At 38.6% G+C, this 10,787-nt stretch overlaps 1 protein-coding gene across 5 annotated transcripts in view; it reads right to left on the bottom strand.

Annotated features, from left to right (window-relative positions):
- Window positions 1-9,885, bottom strand: part of LOC107190283 — a 31,053-nt gene extending 21,168 nt beyond the window's left edge. For all 5 annotated transcript variants that reach the window (XM_015579069.1, XM_015579070.1, XM_015579068.1 and 2 more), the window contains exons 1-4: window positions 9,607-9,885; window positions 5,745-7,410; window positions 4,206-4,368; window positions 3,323-3,529 (exon numbers count right to left, since the gene is read on the bottom strand). In XM_015579069.1, coding sequence (XP_015434555.1) covers window positions 3,323-3,529; window positions 4,206-4,368; window positions 5,745-7,410; window positions 9,607-9,657 — 2,087 coding nt within the window. In that variant the 5' untranslated portion in view covers window positions 9,658-9,885. The remainder of the gene's footprint in view (window positions 1-3,322; window positions 3,530-4,205; window positions 4,369-5,744; window positions 7,411-9,606) is intronic.
- Window positions 9,886-10,787: the final 902 nt, after the last annotated feature.

Here is a 10,787-nt window from a genome sequence, read left to right on the forward strand (position 1 = left end):
CGTAGTACGTGCACTTTTTCTTCATAATATCTTACATTTTATAAAAATTAAAGACTTGGTAACGCTTCCGAGGACTCCTCTCAATTTAAATTAATCGCAAGGTCAACGATAAAGTTATTGAAAACGAAACTTTATAAAAATTTCTTTTTGACACGAGCTTTATGAAACTATAGTCGATACTGAGAAGTTAATCACTTCTTATTTAGTTACAGAAATGACATTTTCAGACAAAATTATTTCAGACAAATGGCACGGAAAAGAAACGATCAAATAAAACTAAAAATTAAGATCAAAGTATGCAAACTTATGTAGGTTTCAATGGGTTTGGGAGTATTTTCTACACATGTCTGCTGCGAGCTTCAATGTCGCTTGTTTTCCTTTGGTTTGTTCGACGAACTTTCCAATTGTTTGTTGGAAAATTGGAGTCGGATCATTTAGCGAGCTTGTGAGCTTGGTGAGTACGCGGCTTAATGCAATATTCCTGAAAATTAGACCTCTACAGCCCCGAACGCTGTAATAAACGACCTTCTACTATATTATTATCGCTAAACTTCCCCAAAGCATTGGTAAATAAGTCACTACGAAATTTCACATAGTAACGTTTACTCCGAAGAGTTTTTAGAACATGGTGAGAATATTTTCAGTAGCAAAAAACGCTTTCTATTCATGGATCAACCAGTTATTATTATATTGTTGATCGGGATCATAGTAGCCCATAAACCAGTCAAACAACAATGTGTGAAAATTTGCTGTATTAATACTAGTCTTTTTTTATAGAGGATCGATGACAAATTAAAGACACGATTATCAGTGCCAACTAGCTATAATTCCCACAATTTTCCACGTGAAGATTTACAAAGCACCATTGCTATTCTTGTCAAATCGTCCATCTAAATATCGCCGAATAACACAGGACTCTCAGGCTCACAATAAACAGTAAATCGACTGCTGAATAATTTACCGATTCAATTCTTTGCAAGTTAACACTGTATATTTTATTGACACTTTAGTGATTCTCAAGACGGGAATCAATATTAGTCGAGAAAAAAACACGATAACATGGTAACTGAACCCATCGACAAAATAATAATCTAAACAGTAAAAACGCGCACGCGTTACTAACACACACGCTGTGTTTCAAGCTTGAGTTGCCGGTTGCGCTGTGATACTGATCTGACAGTGACTCACTGAGTGGGGAGAAGCTAGCTTCTTGGTAGGGGTTAGAAAGGGAATCGCGCATATCAGTTGAAAGCGTATAATAATGTTGCAACTCTGTATTTCAATAAGTAATACTTTTTACTAAAACCAGATGAAAAATACTTAATTCCATTCCTTATTAGAAATAATTGTTCGTTTATTTATATCTTGTGTACTATTAGATTATCATACTATTAAACACTCATTGTCCGACTCTGAGCTAAATTTGTTACTGAATTACGAAAATGTATTTTTTCTCTAATTAGGTCATAGCATAAATCGCACATGTAGAATTAATCGACACATTTTTTAACTTAGTGGGTGACGTTGTCGGTGTATATTTTATATATTTTCTTCTTTCATCTGTTTATTTGTTAATTTTTTCTTGCCTGTATCATTTTAATTTAATACCAGTCGTTAGTTTATATTAATAAAACGTATTCTTTTGAAATATTTCATACGTGTGCAATGTATCTTTCTCCATTTGTTAAATAAACAACTAATTATGTGCAAATAGTGAGTAATAGACAAACACACAAAAATAGTTCAAGATCACATGTTCAAATTTCATTTACACATAGTCTTATAATTTCTGTGTTTTCGGATCTAAAAGTACCTCCTTGTAGATTAATCGTACTATCTAATTATGGAGCAATTTGTAGGTATACATCGTTAAAGTGATAAGCTAAGTTTTATATTGTTTTTTTTTAATTGAGAGATTGAAAAAGCCGCAAGAATATCAGATGTGACTAACAATTTCATGCAATTGATTTTCAACATTTCTAAAGAAATGAACAAATAATATGAACAGGGTAATGCGATTTCTACATGGAAGCAGTACTATAATCCTGTATATGATTCTTCGTGATACAGTAATCGACGGACTGCGATATTTGTGTGTCGTAATACTATACAACTTACCTTAGTATCCCTAGAATACGAACGGAAGTTTCTCTCAGAGTAATATTTCTACAATTTCTTTTGTATCGTCAAAGACGGACGTATTTACATTTCTACATTAAGATCTGTGTATTTACAATGTGCGAAAATTGAATGAAGTACGGGATAGTTGAAATTTCTTTTAAATGTTATTACTATTATTATATCAAGTTTGTCCTAAACTGGTTAAGAATTTTCCAACATCGATAAAACTCCGATAGCGCAATGTTAATAGTTTGTCTAAAGTCATGATTTTCTCTTCAATTATGAAACTTGGGATATAATTACATAACTTTATGATTTACATCTGTTTAAATAAAATATTCAGGACAGTTCATACTTTCTCATTTATATTGTGCGGTTCAGAACATTAACATGTAAAGTGTAAACACACAGCAAAGCAACATATAATAATAATAATTGTACAGAATATAAAGCTCCCAGACGGTGCTGAATGGAATAATAAATAAAAATTGTAGAATTAAATATTACGATATATTTATTTTAATGGTACGAGTCTCCGTTTTTGAAAATAATGCATATAAATCTACTGCCCAGGCTATAAGGTTGGTTAAAATGAGTGTATACAAATTTCATGAAATGTTTAAGACATCATTCTGAATTAAAAATGTAACACTTAATAGTTGTGTACTTACAATTAGTTGCAACAGTTTAAAATTCATAAAAACAATATATTGGAAAGTGCAAACTGAACAATAGATAAGTAATATTACAAATTTTTTATTTTCACTTCATAAAATTTACTTTGGGTCACATTTATAATTTTACTGTCAGCAGTAGATTTTCAAATAAGTTTAAATTTTAACAAAAGTTAATTACACGTACATACAATATACACTTATGTCACGTATAACATTTCTCAAAAACAAAGACTCGTACACGAAAATCTGCCTTCCTTCCGAAATTTGTTATTTATATTTTTTACGAAGAATCATCCAAATTTTGTTGTTAAATATCCTTTGTAAAAAAAAACGAAATATAAAAAAAGCATTTTTCGACCTGTAAAACAGTTGAACACATTAGCAATAACTACAAGAACACTGATCTACATACGATTTTTGGAGTCTGCGAAATAGCGTTATCTATTGTAAGCACATGCATTATCTTATGCATATATACGAGCAGTTGGAAGCGATTAGAGACAAAAAAATGTTGAAATACACACCCCATTTCGTTGGCTGCTTGATTATTGTTATTGGCCGATTCACCGTTCAGATTGTTATTAACAGTGTTTGAATTATTAGTTTGCTGCAGCGTTTGGCATGCACCCAACAGAGAGCTCCACTGTCTCATCACTTGTTCACCTTGTGCTTCCAATTCAGAGAGAATGGTGGCGTCGTCCATATCCTGCAACGCCGCGGTTGAAGCCACCCTAAAAATAAACAACACCATTCAATGTTTTTCTTTTACTCCATTTCATATTATTTCATTGAAATAACCGCAACCAAGTATGTTCATGACCTGATGTAACCAGGCAGAACTGTATCTGTTTTATTTCCTAATGCTTTACTGATTTATTTGTTTATCGAATGGCACCATTTTTAATCACCCAATGGGAATATAAAAATCACAACTTCAAAAGTACCAACAGAGAAGATACTAGTGACGATCGCACGATTTAGTATCAAGAATTTAGAGAGCGGATAGAAGTGATGTATTTATAACACGTAAGAACAATAAGGTAACGGGTTCACCACAGAGGGTTGGCGTTGCATTGTCGTTCTTCAATATGTAGTAAAAAGCATGTGATGACCTGTATTTTCACTGTTACTATTTTCTTACTTCAGTATAGGTACCTCAAAAGTTCCTCAGAATATAATCATCCATAGTGTTTCATAATTTCTCTGTCAGTTCTTTGTAAATCATAAATTTTACGTCCATTTTTTTAAAGTGATCCCATTTAATTAATTAAATCGTGTTGCTCTTAAGGCCACATGTCACTTAAGAGTTAACTAAATGATTTTATCCAATTTTAAATGAATAACCAAATTCTGACAACAAATCCGATAATCGCTAAAACGAAATGCGGATAACCGTAAAATACCAACCGATGTTGCTCGTCGTAGGAACTCGCATCGCTCTGTTCGTAATCCAATATCAAGTCATCGGAAGCGATTGATTCACAAGGGGACAAGGTGTCGACGCTGCCTGCTCGACTGATTCGTTTCCCATGGTGCGGGCTATTTGTCGCGTTCTTACTGTATCCTGCGGCTGAAAAATTTCACAATTCCTAAATCAATACCGAAAATTTTTAGCTCATGCAATACTAAGTGAATTATCCAATTCAGAATTCCTTAATATCATTGACCTGAGTCAAAGACAACGTTTAACTGTTCAAACTTTTTTTTTCTCGATTTGAAGTTTACCGAAAGGTCTTTTTAAATAGAATTGTATGCTACTTTCTGTGTTTTGTATTCGGATAAATAAAAAATTAATTGAGAATGCCTTCAGGGGGGTGAATACACCTCCGATTCAGTGGATATTTACAAAAACAACTTGCCTTAAAATGGTTTATTACATTGAAAATTAGTATTAATTTTTTTCTACGCCAATGTGTTTTACTCGATAAGAAGAAAGGAAGTTCAGAAGTTAAACACGTACAGTTCCATAAAAAAGACATCCATAATTGACCTTGAAGGGAATTTTCGTTTTGTCATTGTACATGCTTTGTTTAACAGTTTAACTTTGTTCTTGTCAGTGTTTTATGTATCCATAAACAACACAAACATGTGACTCTTTTGATGTATAACCCTGTATAGATACAGTGAGTACGTTTCATACATTACATACTCTATACGATAGTACCGTAATCAACCTTTGTTCCTGTATATTTGTTATCATGACTGTATATTTGTTATATTGTTCATTCGCGTTAAGAGAAAACTCGTTAATTAGATTTAACGTGACGTTTCTCTTTGAAGAATGGATGTGAGTCATCATACAGTGCTTGGTCTTGGACTTGTAGTAAGCAGATACCGCCCCCGTCAGGCGAAAAATGAAGAAATAAGATTTGTAGTAACAAATAAGTCATTACGTAAAAAAATAAAGTCACTATCGTGTTGTGACCTTGATTTATCTTTATACTAAAGGAACAAGATAAACATACAGTAGTTCGAATTGTACATGTACACTGACGAGCAAACTCGGCTTTCACTAGGGAAAAAACGGCGTAAAAGAAAAGTTGCCTACCTCACTTCGTCCCCTAGTGGAAGCCGAGTTTACTCGTGAGGCTACATCTATCCACATTCTTACAATAGAAATACTTTTATTCGCACCATGTAAATGTATTTCGCCGAAATTTCATTAACCCCTTGCCTTATTTATAACATCCGAGTCAGACACGTGACGACGATTTTAAACTGGATTTAATAAACATGTATACTATGAATTTTCTTTGAGTCGAAGTGAAATTCTGTTTCATTGGTATTAGTACTTAAGATTTAAAGTAAATGTTACACGTGCTCTAAGAATAAAATTCCTTCTGTATCTAGGAAATTATTAACGGTAAAGTAATTTTTGAGCGTACAGTCGTCGAAAAAATTGTAAGTCAAGAGGTTAACAGAATATACATATAGAGTGGTGTTTACCTGCTTTAGGACTAGACTCAACCAAAGTGTGACTATTCTCAGTGACAAGCTGGCTCGCCACAATGGACTGTGCCTCGGCTCCGGCCCTCGAGTTCTCATCGAAAACAAGCCCAGGTTGATCGGCGATCTCGTCGTCGAAGTACTCTCTACCCTCTGATAAACTCAACGAATTCGAAGCGTTGGTAGGTGTCCCGGGACTATCATCGTCTATAGTATTCCCAGACTGTTCCATCGGATGCTCCTTTCTAGGAACTTTAACGTCTGATTGAGTAATACTGGTTGTCAGACTGTCGAAAAGACTGTCGACGGGAGAGGTCTCGTCGTCTATCAATGTCGTCGATGTTGCTGCAGCAGCTGCAAATGCAGGATCCTCGATGGTAAGCAACACCGATCGCAAAGAAGCTTTTGGTAGCGTCCCGTTCTTGGCTGTGTTCGACGTAACTTGCAGATGGTGCGCAGAACTGGACCGTTGGCACTCGTCGTTCGAGCTCAATGAATATTCATCGGCCATAGCTTCACCGTGTCCGTATTCAGGATCATCCGAGCTAGGTGGACTGAAGTCTGATTTAATAGAAGGAATTTTCTCCGTGCGTGATCTGTCTTTGTAAACCTTCTCCTCGCCAAGACCTTCGTCGTATCCTTCCGACGATGTGGTAGACATAGAAGTTGTTGACTCGGTATGTCTATTGTCCTTGTTCATGATTCTTTGATACTGTGTCGCCCGTTCCCGCACCAGTCCGGTGCTGGCGGTGGTGAACGTTTTCGGTAACGGTATAACAGATATTTCAGTGACCGTGCTATCATCATCCCTGACGTCTCTGACGTCGAAGCTCTTCCCGTTCACAACCATCCTTAGATTTCTAGGTCTGCCTATTCCTCGTCTCCTGCTCGGAGATCCGTGCGTGTAATCGAAACCCCGGGAAGAATCGTCCACCATGCAACCCTGCTGGCTTCCTACACCAGAGTCCTCGGTACTGGACCCTTCCTTAGAGCTCGCGGAACTTTTCGATGCCGCGGAAACCTTTCTGCTCTGATTCGCCGCAGTTTTCGCGGTCTTCGAGTTCGCGTTCGTCATTCTGACAGCGTACTGAGGTAGCGGCAAATGACTGGTATGCAGTGTGTACCTGCCAATCGGCTCAGGAATCCCCGATGGTTTTCGATTCCCGTCTGTATGAGAGTTACCGACATTGGTGTATGCGGTAACGGTGTGCGCAGGAGACCTGACCTTCGAGGCTGGCACCATATTGCAGACCATGGCTGTCCTGTGCGTCTGTTTCGGAACATTCTCTTGCTGATGTTGTTGCAGTTTCTCTTGATTATAGTGACTGACGGTATGACTACTGCAGACGTCCCCAACTTTGTTCGTGAATTTCACCTGCGGCTGCTTGTATCCGAATCGATTTGTTCTCACGGCAACTCCGCTGGCGTCTTTTTTAGGTGGTGCGAGTCTAGGTGTTGATCGGCCCGATGATAAATTACGAACCGTGCCTACGGTGTCTTCGTCGCATCTACGACTCTGCTCCGGGCCGGCCGATTTTGAGCGTGGATGAAGCAAACTAGTGTCCGTCGAGTAATTCGCTATCGCCATTGGGATGCCGGTGGCTATCCTTCGTCGAAAGCCAAAGGATGTCGCCGCGCCCCGTCTCGACGAGCCCTTGTTACAATTCTAGAAAAAAAATAAAACGGAACATCTCGATAAGAACCTCGGTGTTTGCGTTCTGTTTTGTTTTTTCTTTTTCTTGTCGCAGTAGCTGCGGATATCGATCGTTATGTTTTTACATCGGTGTTATTTTTACCTTCTGTTAGCTGTAACAGAATAGACACGTTTCTATGACCAGGATACATTGAAAATTAACAGAAGTATGTCCCATTTAGAGAACTTGGGTAAATTTGCTTACTATCGGTAAATAACTTACTACTTAGATATAAATTAAGAGATTCGAATCAATATATCAGAACTGACTAGTCTTTTGTTTTCATCGGTTTTTCGAAATCGGTTGTTACGAATGTCAAAAAAAAGATCACATAATTAACTACTCTTTCGTATGTACGTTGTAAATTTTTATCCCCTGATAAATAAATAATGGTTAATAATATTTCTTCAAATAGGTTTTCCACCCCTAAGTCATTTTTCATCCCTTCAATATACATATACGTTCGTCAATAAGAAAAAAAAACATGTCATCTACTTTGAAATATTCTGTACAAATTTTCATGCCAAATTTTATCAAGATGACGACTCACACTTCACACCTATCCCTTGTAAGTCGTACACGTATATTGAGGATACGATATCTGAAGTAGCAGACGGAAAATGATTGTCGGTTACCGATAACCGACGCGATATTTCAAGCATGTGTAAATGCAACCTTTTCAAAGTATGACTCACGACGCGATTACAAGATAAAAATCACGAAGGATCGGACATTGATAATTTATAAACAAGTGAGGAAAGAAGTTCGACTTGATATCGTAATGACTGGTCGCATGTAATCAGAGATAACGTCACAGGGAAAGTGGAAAGTTCAAAAACATTAAGTAGCCCGATTCAAACTCCAGAAATAGAGCAACCGCGTCCCCAAATCAACCGACTCTGCGCTTTTCAAAGAGTCGTTCTGGCCGAAAGTGTCACCGCGCATCTTCTAAGATGTTCTTAACGAAGAGCCATTGACATTCAATCTTGTCGATATCGGAAATCTTTAAACTAGAACACGTGACTCACAAATATATTCGTATAGATTTAAGACTATCTATTTTTTCGGTGCGTCGACCATCCATTAGGAGAAAGAGCGGCGTAAGGGTAAGGGCCTCGTACCACTTGGTAAATTTATTTCCAGTACTGAAATAAATCTTAAATCGAATGTTAATTTGGTATAAATTTCAGTAATTTCTGATTCCAAGTGGTAGAAGGCCCTTTACCTACGCCACTTTTTTCCCTAGCGGAAGCCGAGTTTGCTCGTGGATGTACATTGTATGTTGTACGTTGCATATTATATTGGAAACTGTATATGTATAGTAGATTTCATACTATATGCATATTGTTTGTTGTATATACAATAGTATGTTGCATATTCAACATGTAACATTCCAAACAGCCCAATATATTACAAAAATAGATGTAAATCGACAATAGAACGCTGGTACGATGATACATATGCATTGACGGACATTACGACAAGTTGGAGGAGGTAGCTGAGAATTAGGAAGAAGACAAGGTCGATCGGCCAAGAGGTATATAGTCGAAGGAAGATATAGTATAGTCGTAATAATCGACCGGGAACTAAAGTGTTCGTGTTTCAAGTGTCGGGACAAAATAATCGGCAAATATATGGGGTGGCAAATGTCCCGAGTCCTGAGCATCGTCTCATGTCCAACAAACTGTGTAAAGTAGTGTAAACACTGTTTCGATTCTTTTGCTGTAAGTCAACGTCAATAGCTATTTCATCATCGTACAAGAAAGGCTTTGGTTATTCGAGGTGCAAAATCTGCAAGACTCGTTAATTTTATAAGTATACGGTTGTATATTCTCGGCCCTATAAAAAGCATACTTTACAAAGAACGACAGGAAAGCATTCAGGACCGATTCCAAAATACATTTACGCGAGACGTTAACGCGAGGAACAAACAATAATGTTAATCTTTCGAGGGTTAAATGCAGGAAGAGACTCCAACGGTGTAAATACTAACAGAAGGATCGTCATTAATTACCAGTACTGTCTTTTCCAAATGGCAAAACGGAACCGCACGTACTTACACACGGTCGATCCGTGTTGCGGCATCGGCAGGACTCGGTCTGTTAAAGGTCTACTCCGATGACCACACTATATCGTTTTTCACCGACTATAGAAGGAAGCACCCTTACCGCAACACTGACTCCTTTCTCGTTCTCATCGTCGCACCGGTGTCCATCCATGGGGCCCAGTGTCAGGCTGCGAAAATCGGTTCACAGTCGTGGGTCACCGAGTGTAACAGCACCTAAAACGAGTTAAACGGATCCATGCCCAATAACGTGTGGCCCATGGACTCCCTGACCGACGAGCACCGTCCGCATGTGGGTCATAAAATAGCGAAACGCGGTTTAAACGGAGACTCTACCGATCGATCCCGTGTCGAGAAAGCGTTCTCAGCTTACGTTTCCCACCTCTAAATCCGCGACGTCGTCGTCATCCTGCGCCGCCGGTCGCGTGCGAATATATATTTTTAACCGAGGAACCCGGTGAGCTTGGTTTTTCGCCACCGAAACGAAACTTCCCTCTGTAGTCTGTCACCTCGCTGGAGATCTCGCCACGATCCGTCGTACGCGTCGTCGACGGAAGATACCCGCGCACCCGATATTCTACCACTCTCCACCTCTCTCCAATATACATATATCTCTCTCTATCTCGGCATAGCTACCTCTCTCTTCACCATTTACTAGCGTTCTTCGTCGCACTCGGTACCACGTATCTATTCCTCTTTATCAGACTCACTGTGCTCTCCTAGCCACCGATGTTCAAGTACACCGAGAAACGTGGGGAATCGATCGAGTCGACTGCGCCGGCGTCGCGACGCCACCGTCGCACTCGCCTCCTATGCGTAGACTGAGTCCACGACGGCGACGCGGCTCCCACAAGCGCCCTCGCGCCCTCCGCCTTTTCCTCATTCTATATCTGTTTCGACGGACAGGGGGAGGACTGAGAACGATTTTTCACTACTGAGTTTCTCGTCGAAGAAACACCGACAAACGGATGATATTGGCATGTTTGTCAAAGCTCGACGGGAGACCGTCGAAAAAACTTAAGGGTAGACATTGTTTGAAAAGATCGATGTTTGTTATTCTGTATTGTCATCGTACAACATCTCCAGCATAATATGTCAAAGTTTCAGTGGGAAATTCGCAAAAGTATAGAAATATAGACCGCATGTAACCAGACGAAAGATTAAATCCAGAAGTACACGAAAACGTAAACGACATGAAAACTTGACTTCCGATGAAGCTGATTCCGAGAATTTTACTCTCCTACAACCACGGTCGCGGCAATATATTAAGGGTCCATTGTACCA

This window comes from Dufourea novaeangliae, unplaced genomic scaffold (genome assembly GCF_001272555.1).
Source record: "Dufourea novaeangliae isolate 0120121106 unplaced genomic scaffold, ASM127255v1 scaffold168, whole genome shotgun sequence".
Taxonomy (NCBI): domain Eukaryota; kingdom Metazoa; phylum Arthropoda; class Insecta; order Hymenoptera; family Halictidae; genus Dufourea; species Dufourea novaeangliae.